The following is a 25,130-nucleotide window of genomic DNA, read 5'->3' on the forward strand; positions in this document are numbered from 1 at the left end:
GTGCTGCCTACTTCACATCCAGTCCATTTGGAAATATCAACTCCAGAACTCTTCAGCAGTTGTTCAAAGAATAACTGTGTTTCTCTAATTCACTACTAAGTTCACACAGAATTGGTAATTCTGTTGCCAAGCAAAGAACGTAATGTAAACTCAATGGTAACTGAAGGAAGAAGAATGAAACAAAAAATAGTTTTGGTGTCAGCCTTGCCAGTTTTTTGTTCAGTGACTGCCAGTTGACCACATCTATAGCCTGTAAGCTTAAACTCGTTTGGAAAAAGTGCATTTCAAGAGATAAGTTATGGCACAGTGTTTACATTTTAAGGGGTGAGTGGGTACTGGACATCGTATTTTTTCTTTGTGAATAGCACTTGAATACTCTGTATTTTTATAAAATTTAGGAATTTTATATTTGATTGAAAACTTGTTATCCAGGCTACGTAGAGACCTCTTAAAATGGAATAATGAGAAAACAACCCATTTTTAGAAAATTGCAAAAGATTTAAACAATCTCCTTTACCAAAGAAGGTGTATAGATGGCAAAAGAAACCTCAACATCATTAGTTGTTGTTTGTTGTTGTTGTTTAGTTGTTTCTGATTCTTTGTGACTGCATGGACTGCAGCATGCCAGGCTCCTCTGTCCCCCACTATCTCCTGGAGTTTGCTCAAATTCATGTCCATTGAGAAGTTAGGAAAATGCCCATTAAAACCACAATGAGGGAATTCCCTGGCAGTCCAGTCATTAGGACTCTCGATCTTCCACTGGAGAGGGCATTGTTCAATCCCTGGGTGGGAAACTAAGATCCTCATGCTGCGTGGTATGGCCAAAAACAAACAAAAAAAACAACTCATCAAAGTGAGCTACTACATAGTTATTAGGATGGCTAAACTTTACAAGACTGAGGATATTAACTTTTGGTAAGGCTGTGGAGCAACTAAAATTGAAAAATGGTCCAACCACTTTAGCAAACAGGCTTTTTTTTTTTTAAGAAATATCAGCCATATGATTTAACCATTATACTCTCCTAAGATAGGTACATAATTGTGCATAGCAACTATTGTAATAATAAAAATTAGAAACATTCCAAGTGCCCATCAACAGGTGGATGGATAAACAATTGTGGTATATCCATAGTATGGAATACTACTCAGCAATATAAAGTATGTGGAATGTGACTCAACATAAACCCTTGATTCATGTAAAACTTAGAATGAATCTCAAAATAATTAAGCTGAGTGAAAGAATACATATAGTATGATTCCCTTTACATGAACTCCTAGAAAGTATAAAATTCGAGAAAGTGCAAATCACGGAGTGATCATTGGCTCCTTGAGGGCAGGGAGGGGCAGGAGGAGGGGATTACCAAGATGCATTAGGAAACATATGGAGGTGATGAAAATGTCCTGTATCTTGATTTAGTGCTTTTGTAAAATTTCTTGTGAACTTTTTTCAAAATTGCATTTCTTAAATTAGTAATTTTGAAATTGCCCTCAGCTGACTCATCTCTGTAGATCATAATGGTTTTTTTGTGAACTTTTTTCAAAATTGCATTTCTTAAATTAGTAATTTTGAAATGGCCCTCAGCTGACTCATCTCTGTAGCTCATAATGGTTTTTTTTTTTTTTTTTACCACTATCTAATTCTAAGACTTTTTCATCACCCCTGGAAGAAACCCTATATCCATTAGTAGTCACTCCTTTTTCTTCCCAGTTCCCCCAGCTCTAGGAAACCATCAGCTGATTTTCTGTTTCTGTGGTTTTGCCTGTTTAGGACATTTGATATAAATGGAATGAATGATACAGTATGTGACCTTTGTGACTGACTCACTTAACATAATGTTTTCTTGACGTATCTCTGTTTTATAGCACGAATCAGTATTTAATTCTTTTTTATGGCTGCAGGATCTGCTGTATGGATATACTACATTTTGTTTATCTGCTTATCAGTTGATGGACATTTCCATTATTTACACTTAACCGTTTTGGATAACATTGCTGGGAATATGTATAATTTTTTTCTGTATGTATTTTCTGTGTTCTCAAGTATATAAGTAGGAGGGAAATTGCTGGGCCATATAGTAACTCTTTAACTTTTCAAAGAATTGACCATAATATTTGAGGTGCTCATAAAATCATGGTTCAGTTCAGTTTCTCAGTTGTGTCCCACTCTTTGTGACCTCATGGACTGCAGCATGCCAGGCCACCCTGTCCATCACCAACTTCTGAAACTTGCTCAAGCTCAAGTCCATTGAGTTGGTGATGCCATCCAACCATCTCATCCTCTGTCGTCCCCTTCTCTTCCTGCCTTCAATCTTTCCCAGCATCAGGGTCTTTTCCAAGGACTGAGTTCTTCACATCAGATGGCCAAAGTATTGGAGCCTCAGCTTCAGCATCAGTCCTTCCAATGAATATTCACGACTGATTTCCTTTACGATTGACTGGTTTGATCTCCTTGCTGTCCAAGGAACTCTCGAGTCTTCTCCAACACCACAGTTCAAAAGCATCAGTTCTTTGGAGCTCAGCTTCCTTTATGGTCCCAACTCTCACATCCATACATGACTACTGGAAAAACCATAGTTTGACTAGACAGACCTTTGTTGGCAAAGTAATGTCTCTGCTTTTTAATATGCTGTCTTTGTCTAGATTGGTCATAGCTTTTCTTCCATGGAGCAAGCGTCTCTTAATTTCATGGCTGCAGTCACCACCTGCAGTGATTTTGGAGCCCATGAGAATAAAGTCTGTTACTGTTTCCATTGTTTTCCCATCTATTTGCCATAAAGTGATGGGACTGGATGCGTGCCGTGATGATAATTTTTTGAATGTTGAGTTTTAAACCAGCTTATTCACTCTCATCTTTCACTTTCATCAGGAGGCTCTTTAGTTCTTCTTTGCTTTCTGCCATAAGGGTGGTGTTATATGCATATCTGAAGTTACTGATATTTCTCCCTGCAGTCTTGATTCCAGCTTGTGCTTCATCCAGCCTGGCATTTCGCATGATGTATTCTGCATATAAGTTAAATAAGCAAGGTGACAATATATACAGCCTTGATGTACTCCTTTCCTAATTTGGAACCAATCTGTTGTTCCATGTTCAGTTCTAGCTGTTGCTTCTTGACTGCATACAGATCTCTCAGGAGGCAGATAAGGTGGTCTGGTATTCCCATCTCTTGAGAATGTTCCACAGTTTGTTGTGATCCACACAGTCAAAGGCTTTGGCATAGTCAATAAAGCAGAAGTAGATATTTTTCTGGAATTTTCTTGCCTTTTCAATGATCCAACAGATGTTGGCAATTTGATCTCTGGTTCCTCTGCCTTTCCTAAATCCAGCTTGAACATCTGGAAGTTCATGGTTCATGTACTGTTCAAGTCTTGGTTCAAGTTTTGCCTGGAGAATTTTGAGCATTACTTTGCTAGCGCCTACTTGACAAGCTCTGTCTTGAAAAACTGAAAATGTTACTCTGCATTGGAGGTAAAAAGATGACACTTCAAAAAATATGTGGGCTGAAATACTTACATGTTTCAATATAAAAAAGATGGAGTGACTTCCCCGGTGGTCCAGTGACTAAGACTGTGCTCCCAATGCAGGGCGCCTGAGTTGGCTCCCTGGTCAGGGAACTATATCCCACATGCAGCATACATCCTCGCTTGGAGAATTTTGAGCATTACTTTGCTAGCATGTGAAATGAGTGCAACTTCTGTAATTTGAACATTCTTTAGCATTGCCTTTCTTTGGGATTGCAATGAAAACTGACCTTTTCCAGTCCTGTGGCCACTGAGTTTTCCAAATTTGCTGGCATATTGAGTACAGCACTTTCACAGCATCATCTTTTAGGACTTGAAATAGCTCAGCTGGAATTTCATCACCTCCACTAGCTTTGTTTGTAGTGATGCTTCCTAAGGCCCACTTGACTTTGGACTCCAGGATGTCTGGCTCTAGGTGAGTGATCACACCATCATGGTTATCTGGGTCATTAACATCTTTTTTGTATAGTTCTTCTGGTTAGCCTATATAATCGTGGTTAGCTTATAGCAAATTTTGCTAATTGTCCATATCATTTATTTATTTCGCTGCACCAGGTCTTAGCTGCAGCATGTGGGCACTCTTAGTTGCATGTGGGATCTAGTTCCAGACCAGGGAGCCAACTCAGGCCCCCTGCATTGGGAGCACAGTCTTAGTCACTGGACCCCCGGGAAGTCACTCCATCTTTTTTATATTGAAACATGTTAAGTATTTCAGCCTACATATTTTTTGAAGCATCATCTTTTTACCTCCAATGTAGAGTAACATTTTCAGTTTTTCAAGATAGAGCTTGTCAAGTAGGCTGTTTCTGTGAATCTTTTGAATGTTTCACCAAAACTTTATAATGGTATTCTTGTGATAACCTATGTGAGAAAATAATCTAAAATAGACTGAATATCTGTTTTTAACTTGTCTTGAATACCCAGTTTTGTTGTATGAGCTATTTTTTTCTCTTAGGCTTGTCTTAAGTCTGCTCAGAGGCAAATGACCTGAAGCTATTCTTATGCTTAGTGTTGATTTGGTATAAATTTGTGTGCTGCTGCTGCTGCTAAGTCGCTTCAGTCATGTCCAACTCTTCAGTCGTGTCTCCCAATGGAGTGGGTTGCCATTTCCTTCTCCAGTACATGAAAGTGAAAAGTGAAAGTGAAGTCACTCAGTCGTGTCCGACTCTTAGTGACCCCATGGACTGCAGCCTACCAGGCTCCTCCATCCATGGAATTTTCCAGGCAAGAGTACTGGAGTGGGGTGCCATCGCCCTCTCCGATAGATTTGTGTGGTGTGCTCTGTTTATCAGGTGCTATATGGTCAACATACAGTAGTATCTTGGGACAAATACATTGACTACTACTATCTGTTTGCACTAATTTGCAGTTTCCAAACAAGTAGAAAATGCCTTATGCTGATGTTGAAGCTGCTTCTAAGCTTGGGTTCCTTCAGCATTTTTACAAATGTTAGATGCAATAATTCGTGTGTAATTATCAATGCAGATTACTGATATTATGAGTTTGGTGCTTAATTTTTCTTCTAATCAAAAATTTAAAATATTTATCCAAAGAAGACATATATATAGATGACCAATAGGCACATGAAAAGAGGCTCAGCATTACTAATTATTACAGAAATGCAAATCAAAACCACAGTGGTAGCTATCATGAACAAATCTACAAATAATAAATGCTGAAAAGGGTGCAAAGAAAAGGGAACATTCCCACACTGTTGATGGGAATGTAAATTGGTGCAGCCACTTTGGAGAACAGTATGGAGATTCCTTAAAAAACTAAAAGTAGGGCTTCCCTGGTGGTCTAGGGGTTAAGAATCTGCTTGCCAGTGCAGGGGACATGGGTTTGATCCCTGGTCCAGGAAGATCCCACGTGCTGTGGGCCGAGTAAGCCCGTGCACCACAACTACTAAGCCAGCCCTCTAGAACCCGTGAGTCACAACTACTGAGCCCGTGCTTCATAACTACTGAAACTTGCGTACCTTAGAGCCTGTGCTCCTCAACAGGAGAAGCCTCCATAATGACAAGCCCATGTACTACAAGCAATGAAGACCCAGCACAACCAAAAATAAATAATATTAAAAAAAAAAAACTAAAAATAGAATTAGCATATGATCCAGCAATCTCATTCCTGGGGATATATCTGGAAAAGACAAAAAGTCTAATTTGGAAAGATATGTGCACTCCAGTGTTTACAGCAGCACTATTTACAGTAGCCAAGACATGTGAAGTTGCTCAGTTGTGTCCGACTCTTTGCGACCCCATAGACTATAGCCTACCAGGCTCCTCTGTCCATGGGATTTTTCCAGGCAATAGTACTGGAGTGGATTGCCATTTCCTTCTCCAAGGGATCTTCCCAACCCAGGGCTCGAACCCGGGTCTCCCACATTGTAGACAGATGCTGTACCGTCTGAGCCACCAGGGATGCCAAGACATGAAAGCAACCTAAATGTCCACTGACAGATGAGAGGATAAAGAAGATGTGATATACACACACATGTATACATATACACAATGTAGAATATTACCCAGCCATTAAAAAATAATAATGCCATTTGTACCAACATGGATGGACCTAGAAGTTTTCATGCTAAGTGAAGTAAGTCAGACAGAGAAAGACAGATATGCAGATGATACCACCCTTATGGCAGAAAGTGAAGAAGAACTAAAGAGCCTCTTGATGAAAGTGAAAGAGGAGAGGGAAAAAGTTGGCTTAAAGCTCAACATTCAGAAAACAAAGATCATGGCATCTGGTCCCATCAGTTCATGGCAAATAGATGGGGAAACAGTGGAAACAGTGGCAGACTTTATTTTTGGGGGCTCCAGAATCACTGCAGATGGTGACTGAAGTCATGAAATTAAAAGATGCTTACTCCTTGGAAGAAAAGTTATGACCAACCTAGACAGCATATTAAAAAGCAGAGACATTACTTTGCCAACAAAGGTCTGTCTCGTCAGAGCTATGGTTTTTCCAGTAGTCATGTATGGATATGAGAGGACAGTATAATATAGATGGACTATAAAGAAAGCTGAGTGCTGAAGAATTGATGCTTTTGAACTGTGGTGTTGGAGAAGACTCTTGAGAGTCCCTTGGACTGCAAAGAAATCCAACGAGTCCATCGTAGGAAACCAGTCCTGAATATTCATTGGAAGGACTGATGTTGAAGCTGAAACTCGAACACTTTGGCCACCTGATGTGAAGAACTGACTCACTTGAAAAGACCCTGATGCTGGGAAAGATTGAAGGCGGAGGAGAAGGGTACAACAGAGGACGAGATGATTGGATGACATCACCGACTCAATGGACATGAGTTTGAGTAAACTCTGAGAGTTGGTGATGGACAGGGAGGCCTGGCGTGCTGCAGTGCATGGGGTCGCAAAGAGTCAGACACGACTGAGCAACTGAACTGAACTACACTGAGAAGGCAGTGAGATAACATATTTAAAGTGCTGAAAGAAAAAAATGGCCACCTTGAAATTCTAAATCAAGTAAAACTGTCTTCAAGAATGAAGGAGAAATTAAGGCATTCCCAGATAAACAATAGCTGAGGGAGTTCATTACTATATGGTTTATACCATCTATACAAGAAATGCAGAAGGGAGTCTTTCAGGTTTACTATAGACCTGTTGAGTTTACTTTCTGCAGTAGGACAAAAAAATATACATTTAAAAAATCAACCTCCTATGGATTCTTATACACAGAAAACAAAAAGAGAAACCTCTAGTGATGTAAGTGTTTTCTGTCTTGAAGACTGGTAAAAACTATTTTTTTAAAAAGCCCTATTATCAAGTGTTCACCAGGATTTGATACAGTGGAAACCCTTCAACACTCATGGTGGATGTGTAAATTGGTTCAACCACTTTGGAAAACAATTTGGCATTAATATAGACCATATATAAAGTTGTATAGACCACTAACAGAAACTTCCTATCTCTATAGCAGAAAACATATATAAGAATGTTCGCACTGGCTGTTTGTAATGGCAAAAAACTGGAAATACTATGTCCTTATGTTTATTGAGGGAAGAAAAGATTTTAAAAAGTGTGGCATAAAGTGTGTGTGAAAATAAATGTATTAACATGTGGAGACAGAAAAGCAAGTGCTTTCATTAGGCACTTTCATATTAATTCATAAGGCACATTTTATTTATGGATGTGTATATCTGTGGTAAAACTATTCAAGGAATGGTAAAGAAAAAATTGAGGGTAGTGGTTATCCCTGGAGGTTGGAGGAGGGAGGGACATAGGGTTTCAGTGGTTTTGGTCATATGAGCTAAGAGATGGTTACACGACCATATGTTTTCTTTTTTAAAAAATTTATTTTTACTTTTTTCGTTTGCGCTGGGCCTTCATTGCTGTGTGCAGGCTTTCTCTAGTTGACGGAGAATTGGGGCTACTCTTTGTCGCGGTGCACAGGCTTCTCATTGTGTTGGCTTTTCTTGTGGAGCACAGGCGCTAGGGCATATGGGCTTCAGTGGTTGTGGCGCAGGGACCTTGTTGGTCCACAGCGTGTGGGATCTTCTCAGACCAGGGATGGAACCCATGTTCCCTGCATTGGCAGGTCGATTCTTATCTTCTCTGCCACTAGGGAAGTCCTGTTTTATTTTCTTACACCTCCTTTCTTGTGTTATTTTACATGTGTCAAATACTATATATTATAATAAATGTTAAAGACTTTATAAAACATAAAACATCCATACAGTGCTATTGTTGAAAAGAATGATATGCCTTTGTTCTGAGTTATTCATTGCAAGCCTTTTTTTCCTTTCATGGCATTGTTTTTTATTGGAGGGAGGGAGAGTGTTTCTCTTCCCACTTGAAAATGAAATCTGTTAGGGCACAAGTTCTTATTTGCTTTTTCACATCTTGTTAACTGCTGTATTCTAATCATTCCCAGAAAGTGATTGGGACATAGTACATGCTCAGTAAGTATTTGTTGAATAAATGTGGGTGTATGTTTATAAAACCTGGTGAATGTATGTACACATAGATAATTAAAGATCTGGAATTCTAAAGCTTTACCGGTGAGAATAGGGGAGTCGTCATTGCTGTGCTGGCCCACCGTGAAAGCGCATGCTGTCTGGTGTCACAGACCGGTGTTCACTGCCCCGCTTAACATCCCCCCAATCCCCCATCACTTGGGGCAAGGGCTTTAGGGCATAATTTAAAAAGGAGGACCTGAATCCAAACAAAGACACAGTCACAGCCTTTTATTGACTGAAGGGCTGGAAAGTGACTTAAATTTGTCTCACCATTTTTTTGCACTGTATTTTAATGTTTTGAAGTTTTATTTGCTTTTATTTCATTTGGGTTTGTTTAGTTTTTGCAGTTGTTAATATAGGACCTATTTGGGGGGATGATTTCTCAGAGGTAAGCTAAGTCTTTTCATAAACTAAGTCTCTTTATATTTCTTTTCTAGTCATTGTGTGTATTCATCAGATAGTTCTGTCTCTATGTCCTGTCAGTTTCTATTAGTGGAATGGTGCCTGTGTTCTAGAACTATAACAAACAGCAACAAGAAAGTCATAAAGTATAAAAAGGAAAACAAAAGATTAAAATTTAACAATTCCCTCTCAAGAAAAAAAAATCTGGAATTCTGCATATCAAATTAACCTCTAAATAGTTCTTTGGAATTAGGGGTAGGGTTTGGTCACAGCTGAGAGAATGGAAGCTATATTGTACTTTGTATTTTATATTCTGCACTTGTATTTTTATAATTTATATTTATTGTATATTTTTAACTAAAAAGGGAGAAAGCATCTTTGAAAATAAAGCAGAAATTATAAATTGGAAAAATTAGCAAAAAATAACATTACTGACAAACCTAGACAAACCCCTTAACTTCAAGAATTGATGTGACAAATTACTGGAAGGTAGATTGAGAATCAGCTTTAGCTTAATGTGCAACTGAGCTGCTAACCCTTCTCTGAGTATTTCTAAAGGAGGCTGTTGCAAGTATCGGTCTCTGGAAGAAAGATCAGTCTGGGATGGAGGAGCTGTGAGGATTTTAGGATCTAAGCTCATGTATTGAGTAGTTTAATATTTTAGTAACATACTAAAAAATACAATAAATGATGAGGTTTTTTTTTTAACTTGATTTAAAACTTTAAAACAACATGAAAAGACCAGGATGTGACCAGAGTTATGTACTTGGTTGGATGGAGTGAAGTAAGCTGTGGTCTGTGGAACTCTTGAAATATCTGATGCCCAAATAAATAAAATTTAAATTATTTTAGAGGTAACTTGGATTTTTTCCTCTTACTCTTTGTTTAGTGATTCCTTGGCAAAACCCAACAAGCACTCCCCTTCCCCCTCGCCCCTAGACATGCCTGTCCCATGCCAATACGCTTTTAGTAAAAAGTGTGTACGATAGAATGGCCTTATCAGACATTCTTGCACTGCTTTGGCACAGCTTTGACACAGCTTCCTCATGCACCTTCTATAAGTTAGGTATTTTATAGACATCTGTCTTCACTTTGTAGTGTTGATTCTTTTTTTTCCCCCACAAGTGTATACATCCATTTTGTTTAATCTTAGGTTATTCTATGGTAGACATGTGGATGTCATTGTTACAATACACAAGGTTATAATGTTTATCTAGATGATTGATTGTACTTAGGACAGAAGTTCAAGATCAACCTTTGGTTCATGTTTTTAATTTTAGTGTGGGAAACTGGTCAGAGCCATGTGGCTATGAGCTCAGTATTAAGGTCTGGCCATTGGCTTCTTTCTATATGAAGGGAATTATTTCTTGGTATACAAAATTTTCCCCCTGTGCATACACTTGAGAGACTTCTCTTTTTTCCTCCACGAAATTGGGAAGCATACATTTTTAACATTTGGAACTGCTGAATTTTGAAGTCTTAAAAGTTAATCCTCTCTTTTTTTCAGTATTTTTTCATCCTGTTTCCTCTGTCACCTTTTCTTGAAAAAAGTAACATGTTGTTTATTTCTGGTTTTTGCTATAGTTCTGGGACCGTTTGGACCCCACGATGTTTTTCCAAGATTTTAGACCCTTTCTAAGTAGCAGTCTACTGGACCAAGATAACAGAGCCAATGAGAGGAGTCACCAAACTCACACTGACTTCTGGGGACCAAGTCGGCCTCCACGGCTGTCAGTGACTCAGAGATACAGATCTCGAGGAAGTACTCGTCCAGAGAGATCCCCGGCTTTTGAAAGGTGAGTGCTAAATTGTTATTTAAATTCTTTTAAGGGTAGTTTCAGTGAAGGACATACTGACATAATCTAATTGACATAATAAGATTTTTGTACTTTGTGGACAAGATGAGAATATATACGCAGAATGAAAATGAAGCCAAATTGAATGTCTGTACTCAACTAGTACCAGTTTACCAATGATGATAAACTGAAGGATGATAAAACTAATGACATAGGTCTCTAGTTAACATTTTTATTAATATTTCAGATAAATATCTAGGTGATAGGTTTATCAAAGTTTCAGAAGATACTGAAAGAGATAGCGGATATATTGGATGACATTAGGATTCAAAAAGACCTCAATAGATTGCAGTGATGGAGTTAATATGAAATTTAATAGGAATATAGAGTCTTGTGACTGCAAAACGTTCACTCAGCAAATACTTATAGAGTGTCTTTTATGTTGGGACACTTCACTGGATACTGGGGATATGATGGTGAGCAAAACAGATAGTAGTCCTTGATCTCATGGATACCATTTAGTAGCAATGATAAACACTAAATTTTTAAGTGTTTGCCATGTGCATAGGATTGTGCTTTGTGCTTTTTTCTACTTAGCTCATTTAATCCATGTAAAATGGTAGGTGTTGTTGCTGTTCTCATTTTGTTATTGTTCAGTTGCTAAATCATGTTCGACTCTTTGCAACCCCATGAACTATAGCATGCCAGGCTTCTCTGTCCTTCACTGTCTCCTGGAGTTTGCTCAAATTCAGGTCCATTGAGTCTGTAATGATATCCAACCATCTCACTCTCTGTCGCCCCTTTCTCAGGCCCTCAGTCTTTCCCAGCATTGGGATCTTTCCCCAAGTCAGCTCTTTGTATCAGGTGGCCATGTGTTGGAGCTTCAACTTCAGCATCAGTCCTTGCAGTGGAATATTCATGGTTGATTTCCTTTAGGATTGACCGGTTTGATCTTCTTGCTGTCCCAGGGACTCTCAAGAGTCTTCTCCAACACCACAGTTCAAAAGCATCAATTCTTTGGCGCTCAGCCTTCTTTATGGTCCAGCTCTCACATCCACACATGACTACTGGAAAAACAATAGCTTTGACTATACAGATCTTTGTCACCTAAGTGATGTCTTTGCTTATTAATATGCTGTATAGGTTTGTCATAACTTTTCTTCCAGGGAGCGTCTTTTAATTTCTTGGCTGCAGTCACCATCCACAGTGATTTCAGAGCCCAAGAAAATAAAATCTGTCACTGTTCACTGTTTCCACTTTCCCCCCATCTATTTGCCATGAAGTGATGGGATCAGATACCATGATTTTAGTTTTCTGAATGTTGAATTTTAAGCCAGCTTTTTTTGGCTTAACGCCAGAAAAAGACAGTTTTTAAGCCAACTGTCCTCTTTCACCTTCATCAAGAGGTTCTTTAGTTCCTCTTCATTTTCTGCCATAAGGTGGTATCATCTGCATATCTGAGTTTGTTGATATTTCTCCCAGCAATCTTGATTCTAGCTTGTGATTCATCCAGCTCAGTATTTTGCGTAATGTACTCTGCATGTAAGTTAAATAAGCATGATAACAATACACAGCCTTGATGTACTCCTTTCCCAATTTTTGAACCAATTTGTTGTTCCATGTCTGGTTCTAACTGTTACTTCTTGACCTGCATACAGGTTTCTCAGGAAATATGTAAGATGGTGTGGTATTCCAGTCTATTTAAGAATTTTCCAGTTTGTTGTGATCCATTCAATCAAAGGCTTTCGCATAGTCAGTGAAGCAGAAGTAGATGTTTTTCTGAAATTCTCTTGCTGGAGTATAAAATTCTAAGAGAGAAAGAGCTGGGTCAAAGATATGACCATTTGAAAATTGATACTGTCCAATTGCCCTTCTGAAAGGCTATAGCATTATATTCTCACCAGTAGTATTTGAAATGTACGGAACATCCTTATCAAACTGTTATCAGTCTTTTATCTTTCATGATCTGATAGACAAAAATATGCTAGTAATATGCTAAATATTACTTTTTAATGTCTCTTTAATTTTTCATTTGATTAAGTTTATTTTCATATAATTATTAGGCATTTTTTCTTTTATGAATTGTTTATTAATATCCTTTGGTTTTCCTATTACAGAATTAAAAAATTGTTTTATAGGAGTTCTCTCTATGTAGCAAAGATCTTAATCTTTTATATATTGTTTATATATTACATATTTTAGATTTCATACCATACTTAGAAAGTCTCTCTCCTTATTTCATGATTTTAAAATATACCCATATTTTCTCCCAATATTTTCTTATCTAGTGCTTTTTAGTTATAATGGTCAGAACTCTCTTGTTAAAAGCAATAGAAATTCAATTTAATATAACTTGAGAAAATTAGAATGTGTTGGTTCATATAACTCAAGTGGTTCTTGGCCATATCAGACCCAACATCTCTTCTTTTTTAGCAAATATGATATCATTTCTTATTATCCTGATTTGGAATTTATTCATAATAAAACCTATAAAATATAATTAAAACATCTATGCCTATATTATTATTCTCCAACTAATATAAAAGAGAACTAAATACATAAAAAATATGTTTTTAAATTTATAAATACTTGGCTATGACTGATTTGGGAGACTGTGAAATACCAGATGCTTGCTTCTGTGTGGAGAATCACTAAGAAAGTGATAGTGCCTTTCTGTCTGGCAGCAGCCATTAGGTAAGCCAAGATGGGTACTTGTATCGGTACAAGTATTAATACATCCAGGAGCTATAGAGGAGGAAGCAGTTGACCTAATGCACTTTCTTTTCAGGGTACAGTACTGCCAGCTCTCAGAGCTCTGTAAGACTGCCTGCCCCACTTGGCTTGATAAAGTGCACAGACTGGGATACAGGGCCAAGTGAGATTATGTTGTATATTAGATTTGTGTGTATTTTAGTGGCTGTAAATGCACATTTCCTAAGGATGCATCCTGTGGCAGGCCTGTCCATCAGGATGTTAAGCAGTGAAAATTTGCTGAAAGCCTTCAGTCTATTGCTGAGGAGAAAGCTAGATGCCATTTTGGGGCTCTGAGAGTCACCACATGCAAAAGAATGAAACTGCCTTATACCATCCACAGAAATTAACTCAAGATAGAGTAAGGACTTGTACATAAGACCTGAAACCATAAAATCCCTATGAGGTAACATAGGCAGCAAGCTCCTTGACATTGATCTTGGTGATGATATTTTGGATCTGACTCCAAAAGCAAAAATGAACAGTGGGACTACATCGAAGGATAAAAAGCTTCTGCATGGCAAAGGAAATCATCAACAAAATGAAAGGCAAACAGCCTAACAATCTGTTTAAAAAATGGGCAGAATATCTGAATAGACATTTTTCCAAAGAAGACATACAAATGGCCAGAAAGGACATGAAAGAATGCCAAGCATCACTAATCATCAGAGGAATAAAAATCAAAACTGCAATGAAATATCACCTTACACCTGTTAGAATGGCTGTTATCAAAAATACAAGAAATAATAAGTGTTGATGAGGTTGTGGAGAAAAGGGAACAAACCCCTTTACACTTGGTAGGAATGTAAACTGGTGTAGCCACTGTGGGAAACAATATGGAGGTTTCTCAAAAAAAATTAAAAATGGGACTACCTTATGATCCAGCAACTCCATTCCTGGGTATTTATCTGAAGGAAACAAAAACACAAATATGAAAAGATAAATGGCATCCCATGTTTGTTGCAGCATTGTTTTCCATAGCCAAGACATGGAAACAACCTAAGGAGCCATTGATGGATGAATAGATTAAAAAAAAATTGTGATACACATATATATGTGTGTGTATGTTATTCAGCCATGAAAAAGGATGAAATTTTGCCATTTGCAACAACATGGATGGACCTTGAAGGCATTATGCTGCATGAAATAAATCAGACAAAGAAAGACAAATACTGTATGATCTTATAGTTGGAATCTTAAAAAAAAAAAATTCATTAATCAGGTTCATAGATACAGAGAACAGATTGGTGGTTGCCAGAGGGATTTTAGGGTGGGAGGTGTGTGAAATGGGTGAAGGGTATCAGAAAGGACAGATTTCCAGTTATATTATGAATAAGTCATGGGATTATAATGTACAATATGGCTGCTATAGTTAATAATGTTATTGCATATTTGAAAATTGCTGAGAGAGTAGGTCTTAAAAGTTCTCATGTTAAAAAAAAATTTAAACTGTATGGTGACGAATATTAACTAGACTTACGTGATAATCATTTCACAAATACATACAAATATCAGATTTAAAAGCTCTTTAATTTGTTAAAACATTTTCTGCAGATTGCTTCATGAATGCATTGGGAAATTATGAAAATTAAAGTGCAGTAATGTTAGAAGACTTAAGTGATAGTGTATTTAATAAGATAAACAGTTTTATCTTTTACACCCCTTTATTTATTTATTTTAAAATATATTTTCATGGAAATAGTTCTAAGGAGTAGGCCAGGAAATGGGGCCTGGGGGCGACATTAACATCATCCATACACTATTTAACATGAATCAAAGCCTGACTGACAGCTTAATCCTGAAACTGTAAAGAATTACAAATCATGTGGAAGCTGCTCATCCCTGGCTTTATAAACACTTTCATCTTTGCTTTATCTTATTAGGGAGTTATATGTCAGTGTTTAAAATGCTGTGTGGTATGAGAGGTGTGAGATAGTCTTCAAAAGAGGGGTGTAGAAACTACCCCTGTAGATTTGTTGGTGCATATGATGAAACCTACAGCTTTATTGAGGTGATGCAGTGCTCTGCTGGTTTATTCTCAAGTAACTGTTTTATAGTTTGGCAAGGACAAACTTTCAAATTATATTTTGATGAGAAATGTGTAGAGTGGGAAGAGGGATCTCCTAACCTTTTTCCAGGATTATATGTAGAAAAATAATGAAAGTTGACCAGTACCCCTATTTTTAGGTTTAATCCAGCATCCCATTTATATAACTGCTGCTTCTGAAAGAAAAGTTTAAAAGGCCACCATTTTTAGGAGAATTAAATAGAACTGTTGCAGGAGGGTTCTCTTACAAATGAATCAAATCCTAGTTAACCTGGTTAGCTCAGTTGACCTCAGACTTCACAATGCCTTTGAATTTCACATAAAAGATGAAGGCTTCTCATTGAATTCCATGTCTCCATGGGGTCTATGGAATCCTGAATTATATGCAAAGTAGTCAGTAGTGGTATTCCCAATGGTATGTATTGAAACTGTTGGAAATTGAATATTAGGTAAATGAGGTCCACCTTTGTTTAAAAGTATATCATTGCTCAGTTCAGTTATCAATATAAGTTCTTATTTGCAATCTTACATTACCTTTTCTGTAGCTATTTTTCTCATCCCTGCCCTGAAAATCTTTACCATTCCATAAACTTGCCACAGGCCATCAATTGTGTCCTCCTTAAAAGTGTACCACCAGGAGTTCCATGGTGGTCTGATGGTTAGGATTCCGGGCTTTCACTGCTGTGGCCTGGGTTCCATCCTTGGTCAGTGAACTGATATCCCACAAGCCACATCTGTGGCCAAAAAAAAAAAAAAAAGCATATCACCATCTTCTGTTGAATTTATTCTGTTTGCATTATGTCTTCCAGTAGAGCAGGCATCTCTTTGCTAGGGTAAATCTGAGCATGTTGGAAATATAGAAGAGAATTGTCCCAGTTCTTTCCAGTTCTGGATGTATAGAATTAATAGGTAGTTTGATTTCACGGAGAAGGCAATGGCATCCAACTCCAGTACTCTTGCCTGGAAAATCCTATGGACAGAGGAGCCTGGTAGGCTGCAGTCCATGGGGTCGCGAAGAGTCGGACACGACTGAGTGATTTCACTTTAACTTTTCACTTTCATGCATTGGAGAAGGAAATGGCAACCCACTCCAGTGTTCTTGCCTGGAGAATCCCAGGGATGGGGGAGCCTGGTGGGCTGCCGTCTGTGGGGTCGCACAGAGTTGGACACGACTGAAGCGACTTAGCAGCAGCAGCAGCAGCAGCAGCAGTTTGATTTCAAAATCTAAGTGCTGATTTTCTTGAGACAATTTTTCTTCTGTTTTGTTCCAGAGTCTCAAAAGGCTCAGTTAAGTGATTTCCAGAAAACATGTTGCAGGCTCATCAAAGCTCTTGAGACGTTGGATTCCTTTGCACTAAAAAGAAACCTTAAACTGTATATTCTGATTATGTGTATGGATTTTTCAACTAAAGAATAAATGTCTGTAATTTTTTTTAATTAATATGATAGGCAGATGGTATGAGAGTGTAATATCTACCGTCTCTGTCTACCACAAGCAGCATTGCTAGAGTTGTGTGCATCTGTATGTGCTCAGTCATGTCCGACTCTTTGCGACTTCCTGGACTATGGCCTGCCAGACTCTTCTGTCCATGGAATTTCCCAGGCAAGAATACTGGAGTGGGTTGCCATTTCCTACTCCAGGAGATCTTCCCCAACCAGGGATCGAACCTGTGATTGCCGGTGTTAAGATTTTCCAAAGTGGTGAAGACTTCCTGGGAAAGTGCTGGGGGCGGGAATGTATAATTTTCCCTTGATTTTCACAGTAGATGTGTTACTAGAAAATTCAGTTAATTCTAAACAGACATGCCCCAAATGAATGTCCAGGCAGGATGTTCACAAATTACACATGTTGGAAGACAGTTCCGTGTTGATCCTGGCTGACTTCCCATTTCTTGGCAGGATGACTAGTACTGCTCCTTCCTATCTATTGAGTATGAATGGTACTACCCCATTTATTGAATCTAGCAAAACCATCTCTTTGGATTTCTCAGTTGCTCTGTGGGGACAGTATTGACCACTGATGTAAATTAGATGTTCTTAGATGGAACTAAGTGGTTGGTCAGTATGTTATCATCATCTGTCTGTCTCTGTCCTCTCTTTGTTGGCATCATTATTAGATAGCTCTCCTATGTAAAATGAAAGCTAATGGTAGTTCCAAGTTTATAAGAACATTAGAGCATTCATCCCAGTGGATATGTGCCTCTATCCACTTCCAGGGAGGATTTCTGTGTTTTGTGCACACACTTCTGGAACTGAGTGGTATAATTCTTGTGCATTTTTTGAGTTAATATGTCCCCTCCAAATATGAGTATATAATTATTTCTCATTATCATTTATTGAATAATCCATCTGACTTGAAATGTTACCTTTGTTATGTATACAGTTTCATATTCATCTCTGGATTTTGTATTATGATCTGATATTTTTTTATATGCTCCGATGCCTATGTCTTCCTGATTTACTTTCTATAATTTTGTAGTATGATTTGATACCTAGTAGTGAATGTCTATTTCATTATTATTCCTTTTGAAAAACTGCTGAATGCTTCTCTTGCATTTACTCTTTCAAATGAATTTTAAATGTAATTTGTCAATCTCTGACCTCTCTTATCCTGTTGGAATTTTGACTGGAATTTCATTTATTTGGGGACAGTTGGTACTTTTTATAATATTGAAACTTCTCATCTGGACTTGCAGCTCATGTCTCAATTTGTATAGTTCTTTTTTGATGTATTCAGTAAAATTTTATAGTTTCACTTAATTTTTAAACTGATTGTTAGATAGATTGCTACCCAACACCTTGCTCCTTAATTTAGTTGTCTTATTAGCTCTAATAGTTATTCATTTTGTTTTCTAAATTTTCTAGATTAACAGGTGTATCATTTACAAATATTGATTGTATTTTTTCCCTGTGTTTATGCCTCATTATTTTTCTTATCTGTAACACTGACTTATTATCAAAACAGTTACCTAATAGTTATTTTTGTCTTCTTCCTGACTTCAGTAAGAGTGAATTAGTGTTTCTTTATTAAGCATATTTGCTTTTGGTTCCTAATATGTGCACTATCACATTTATTTTATTCCTGATTTTTTATGGGCTTTTAACTGAGGATGGCGAGTGATTTTATCAAATGCTCTTTGCAGTCCTGTGAAGATTGCCCTTATAGTTTTTCTCCTTTAAACAATTAGTGCATTTTATTAACTAATAGATTTTCTAACATTCAGTGAACACTATGAATTCATCAGATTTTAATTAAAAACTACTTTGACAAAGAAGCATTGATCTTTTAATGAATTGTTGGAGTTGATTTCTTCCTAATCTTTTTTAGGATTTTTGCATCAATTCATACGGAAGCTGGTAATTTTCTTGTATAATCTTTATCAGGCTTTGGTATCAGGGTTATTTTAGTTTGGTAGAATAAACTGGGAAATCTTGCTTTGTGTTTATGGTTGAGAATAGTTTAAATCAGGAATTATCTATTTTTTAAAGGTTTGATAAAAGTTACCTGTAATTTTTATCTGAGCCTAGCATCTTTGGGAGACCAGATCTGTTACAACCTTTTCAGTTACTTCTGGGATCAGTGGCTTAGGGTGGCATTTTATTCATTTTTGTATTCCCAGCTTCTAGTTAGTGTCTGTTTTATAGTGAATACTGTATATATTTGTGTTGAATGAATCTTCTGGAGAAAGAAATGGTAACCCACTCCAACATTCTTTCCTGGGAAATCCCATGGACAGAGGAGCCTGGCAGACTCCAGTCTATAAATTCACAAAGTCAGACACCACTGAGCACAAACACACAATACACACACTATATATTTGTGTTGAATGAATGAATAATTGTAATTATGTTTCTAAGAGGTATATGGAACATATGAATTAGTAGTAATAATAGCTAAGAGTTTGTGCCAGATAGTAGTTTGATTTACAATTGCTTTACAATTATTTGTTTAATCTTCATTATAACTCTGGATAAGTTACTATGAATATTCCATTTTACAGTAGAAATTGAGGCACAGAGAGGTTAGGTAAATTGCCTGAAGATATGAAGCCAGTTAAATATTGGAGCCAGGATATGGCAAAAATGATGATATTTGTAGTTGGTGGGATTATGAATGTTTCAAAATACTTAAAGAAATTTTAATAGTGTTTTATAGTCTTCACAATTAGGGGAAAAAAAAAAGAATTAAGCATTTGCCTAACTTTGTCAAAAATTTTCCTTCTAAGGGACGCATATCAGTGTATCAGTAAGTAAAACTTAGGGAGTTTTATGTTCAATTTATTTTTTCTTTCATTCATGTAAGAGTAAATGGAACACATCTTTGGGGCGTATTGCTCTGCCTTCTTAGCAGGTCAACCCAGATTGTTCCACATGATTGTTATTACTTTACAGTAGTTATCATTACAATGTTACCCAGTGTTTTGAAAGTACTATACAATTTCATATTTTATAAGTTTTTTATTGATTAAATTTTGGCTTGGCTTCTTCCTGATAACAGTTTGTCCTGTTGATTTGAGAAGTAGTATAACTTTTTATCCTGCTTATCAAGTTTTCCAGAGAAGGTAATGGCAACCCACTCCGGTACTCTTGCCTGGAAAATCCCATGGACAGAGGAGCCTGGTAGGCTGCAGTCCATGGGGTCACTTAAGAGTTGGACACGACTAAGTGACTTCACTTTCACTTTTCACTTCCATGCATTGGAGAAGGAAATGGCAACCCACTCCAGTGTTCTTGCCTTGAGAATCCCAGGGACGGGGGGGCCTGGTGGGCTGTCATCTATGGGGTCGCACAGAGTTGGACACGACTGAAGCGACTTAGCAGCAGCAGCAGCAGCAGGTTTTCAACCTAAAATATGTTCTCCTAAAGTTAACCCTCGGAGAAGGCAATGGCACCCCACTCCAGTACTCTTGCCTGGAAAATCCCATGGACGGAGGCTCCTGGTGGGCTGCCGTCTATGGGGTCGCACAGAGTCAGACATGACTGAAGCAACTTAGCAGCAGCAGCAGAAGGTAACCCTAGATTATGGGACCATTGTTTACTGACCACTACTCACAACTCAAATTTTGAGAATTGACTTTTTTTGTTATTTAAAAATAGTAGGTTTACTTTGTCTTGTTTTTGGCTTGGATTGGAAAAACAGCATTACCCAGAAATTAGCCACAGTTGTTTCTTGGTACGTAATCATGTAGACCTTTTACATACATATATATGAGATACCTACATCTATAGAGTTGAAAAGAAATCATACTATACCTGTTTTATAATCTCTTTTTTTTAATCTTCATAGATTGAGTATATCTTTCAATGACTATCTGATTGGGCCCCATCTTGAGGTCTCTTAAGTCATGCAGTAAGCATTTATGTATTACTGCCAAGTGCTATTCAGGATGTTGGGCATACATTAGTGAACAAAACAGTAAAAAGAAAAGAAAAAAAAAGATTGCCCTTGTGGAATTTAAATACTAATGGGGGATGACAGACAAGCAAAATAAACCTAATCAATAGAGTGTTAAACAGCAGTAAATGATATAGAAAAAAAAAGGGAGGAGGGAGTTTGGGAGTGTGGGAGAAGTGAAGCTTCAAAAAGTGTAGTCAGCAAAGGCCTTATTGAGAAGATATTTGAATAGACATAAAAGTAGTGAGGGAATGAGCCAGGAATGTGCCAACAAGGAGAGTCTAATGTAAAGAGAGCAGAATGGGTGAGGGAAATAGTAGGAGATGAGGTCACAGAGAACTTGTTGGGGCCGGAGATCAGGAGGTGAGTCTGAGATCATGTAGAGACTGGTAGGCTATTATAAAGGCTTTTATTCTGAGTGCAGTGGAGGTCCAGTAGGAATTTTAGGGTAGAGGAATGACATGGTCTAACTTACACCTTTAAATGATCATTGTAACTGCTGTGTTGATAATAGAATGGCGAGTGATATGTGTGTGTACGAAGGGCACGGGGGCAAAGACAGAAGCAGAGAAACCAGTTAGGGGGCTGTTGCATTAGAGATGCCAGTGGCTTGGATGAGGGTTAGTTTAAAAAAAAAAAAAAGTTGGATTCTAGGTAAAGATTGACAATGGGCATGATAGGATTTGCTGGCAGATTGGGTATGAGGTGTAACAGAACGATTAAGGATGACAAAGATTTTTGTCTGAACAACTAGAAAAATGGAGCCACCATCAGCTAAAATGGGGAATGCTCGAAGGGATAGGTTTGGGGGAGAAGATCTAAGAGTTCACTTTTGGACTTAATAAGTTTGAGGTGCTTACTACACATTCAAGTGATGATGTTGAGTAGGGAGAGGTCTTGGCTGGAGATAAAACCTGGAAGTTGTTGCCTATATATGGTACTTAAATATAAAACTGGATGAAATTGCCAAAAGAGTCAAGATAGAAAATAGAAGAGCTCAGGGAATTGAGCTCAAAGCCCTCCTTGATTAGAAGTTTGGAAGGTAGGAAGAATAAGTAGAGAAGACTGAGAAGGGAGCTAGGAGGAAAACCTAGAGAGAATACAGCTCTGGAGACTAAGTGACTACTCTTGGGTTTAGCATGTATCTTCCCTTCCAGACCCTGTGGATTTATTTCTCTCTTCTGTGCGTTGCTAAAATTAAATACGTAAACCTCTTCCCCCACTCCTTTTAGCTCCTATTACTTTAACAAGAAAGTGTTTGTTTAAAAAAAGTTCAGTGTAAGTACTGTGTATGTATTATTGAAGATAATTTCCTGACATCAGCTCATACACTTACTGGGGTCACCTTGAGCTGCTGAGATGGAACCTGCATCTCACTTCCGGAGAGTGAGCTGCCGATAAAGGCGAAATCAGCAGCTGATCCCCTGAGGTATCCCTGGCAATTCCAAGTATTTATATAGGGTCTGCTTTAGAGCCTCAGGGAACTAGAGTCTTTCTGTCTTTCTCTCAAACTTGATTATTACCACTTACTTATTGGTTAGTTCAAGTATGTGATTAACTGTTCTAGTTAGTCATCCCTCAGTATCTGTTGGAGGGATTGGTTCCAGGACACCCTGCGCCCCCCGGTGGTACCCAACTCTGAGAATTTGCATCTCTGATATAAAACTATTTGCAAACATCCTTCTGTATACTTTAAGTCATCTTTAGGTTACTGTAACACTTAATACAATGCTATGTAAATAGCAACACTTTAAACAATGTAAATGCTATATAAATAGTTGGTGGTGAACTGCAAATTCAAGTTTTGCTTTTTGGAGCTTTCTTGAGTTTCCCCCCTCCCCTCATAGTTTGCAGATGCAGAACCTGTGGGTACAGAAGGCCAACTGTACAGCTCCCCAATTTTCATTACACTTTGCTTTATTGCTCTTAGCAGATAGTGCGTTTTTTACGAATTGAAGGTTTGTGGCAACCCTGTATCCAACAAATCTGTCCGTGCCATTTTTTTCAACTGCATTTGCTCACTTCACGTCTTTGTGTCACATTTTCATAATTCTCATAATATTTTAAACTTTTTCATTATTGTATTTGCTGTGGTGAGCTTTGATCAGTGGTCTTTGGTGTTACTACTAACTTGCTGAAGGTTCAGATGATGGGTAGCATTTTTAAATAATAAAATATTTTAAAATTAAGGTATGTACATTGTTTTAGACATAATGTTATCACACAGTTAGTAGACAACAGTAAAGTGTAAACATAACTTTTATATGCACTGGGAAACCAAAAAATTCATAAGAGTGATTTTATTGCAACATTTGCTTCATTCCAGTGGTCTGGAACCACATCTGTGATATTGCTGAGATATGCCTTTACTAGCAGGCGAGGATATACTAGTCATTTGTTGCTGGGTAAACAGATTATACCAGAATTTAGCAATTTATGATAGAGTTATTGCTCAGTCGTGTCCGACTCTGCAACCCCATGGACTATAAAATCCATAGAATTCTCCAGGCCAGAATACTAGAGTGGGTAGCCTCTCCCTTCTCCAGGGGATCTCCCCAACCCAGGGATCCAACCCAGGTCTTCCGCATTGTGGGTGGATTCTTCATCAGCTGAGCCACAAGGGAAGCCCAAGAATATTGGAGTGGGTAGCCTATCCCTTCTGCAGTGGATCTTCCTGACCCAGGAATCGAACCAGGGTCTCCTGCATTGCAGGGGAATTCTTTACCAACTGAGCTATCAGGGAACTTTTAACAACAGACATTTATCATCTCACAGTTTCTGAGGGACAGGAATTTGGGAGCAAATTAGCTAGGTGTTTTTGGTAAAGTTTTTCATGATGTTGTAATCAAAATGTCTGCAGTGGCAGCAGTAATCTGAATACTTACCTGGGATTGGTAAGATCCACTTCAAGATGGGTGAACTAACATTACTGTTGGCAGGAGGCCTCAATTCCTCACTGTGTAGACGTCTCCATAGGACTCTTTGGTGTCTTCATGACTTGGCAGCTGGCTTCCCCTAGAGTAAGTGATTCAAGAGAGAAGAAGGAAGATGGGAAAACCATAATGCTTTTATATCCTGATCTTAAAAGACAAACACTGTCACTTCAGCTATATTTTATCTGTAAGAAGTGAGTCACCAAGTCTAGCCCACATTCATGAGGAAGAATATTAAAGAATTTGTGTACATGTTTTTATTTACAAAATTAAAAAAAAAATTTTTTTCCTTAATTTTTTGGCCATGCTGCACGGCATGTGGGGGTCTTAGTTTTCTGACCAGGGATCGAATCTGTGCTCCCTGCAGTGCAAGCAGAGTCTTAACCACTGGACTGCCAGAGAAGCCCCGGACATATTTTTTTAAAACTACCACAATTTAACCTTTGGCCAGAAATTTCTCCCATGTGAGAAATATACTCACCTCCTCCCAAGACCCACCAGAAGCCTTGTCCCTTTATAGCATTAACTTGAAATCCAGGTGTCATTTACTTAGGTCTGAGTATGGATGAGCCTCTTTGGATATAGACAGAATTCCTTTTGATGTGGAGATCTAGAAAACAAAGACACAAGTTTTTTACCCCTCACATATACAACATATAGTGATGGGAGAAGCATATAATAAATAGGTATAGAGATTTCTGTTTAGAAAGGGAGAAGATGTAAGGCACACAGAAGTTACTGATTCATAGCAATTTTGATGTTTGTCTGGATAAATGTTGGACGGTCCTTGATTGGGACTTCGTTCTACTTCTGCCCAGGAATGCTTCTCTGTGGCTCTTGTTTCCTCCTTCCTGGCTCTTGATTCCACCCAATGAGTCATTGTTTTCTGTGAAAAGTAGTCCAAATTTGCAGCTCCATAGTTTTCTTAGCGTGCATCTTACCAATAGAATTTTGAGGGCCTAAAAGATCTCTTTTCGTTTTGTACTGCCTCTGTACTTTTCAATTTAAGCTGGTAGTGTTTCTTTTGAAAACTTTGAGTCTCCTGTGAGTATTAGTAAAGTTCATGCCGTTAACAAGAGCTACACTCACAAGTCTTTTTTAGATACTCTTTTTTACCATGAACTTCTGCTGGGATTGCTGAAGGACAATACTTGTTGTGGGTAGAACTGTATACTCTACCAATGTTCAAGTCCTAACTTCCTGACTTAGCTGTGAATATGATCTTATTTGGAAATAAGGTCTTTTATGTGTGTGTGTGCTCAGATGCTTCAGTTATGTCTGACTCTTTGCAACTCTGTGGATTGTAGCC

At 37.9% G+C, this 25,130-nt stretch overlaps 1 protein-coding gene across 2 annotated transcripts in view; it reads left to right on the top strand.

Moving 5' to 3' along the window:
- RNF115 (ring finger protein 115) overlaps positions 1–25,130 on the top strand; it is a 66,719-nt gene that overhangs the window by 30,051 nt on the left and 11,538 nt on the right. For both annotated transcript variants that reach the window (XM_027535262.1, XM_027535272.1), the window contains one exon: positions 10,484–10,695. In XM_027535262.1, coding sequence (XP_027391063.1) covers positions 10,484–10,695 — 212 coding nt within the window. The remainder of the gene's footprint in view (positions 1–10,483; positions 10,696–25,130) is intronic.

The sequence above is a fragment of the Bos indicus x Bos taurus genome, chromosome 3, assembly GCF_003369695.1.
Source record: "Bos indicus x Bos taurus breed Angus x Brahman F1 hybrid chromosome 3, Bos_hybrid_MaternalHap_v2.0, whole genome shotgun sequence".
Lineage (NCBI taxonomy): Eukaryota > Metazoa > Chordata > Mammalia > Artiodactyla > Bovidae > Bos > Bos indicus x Bos taurus.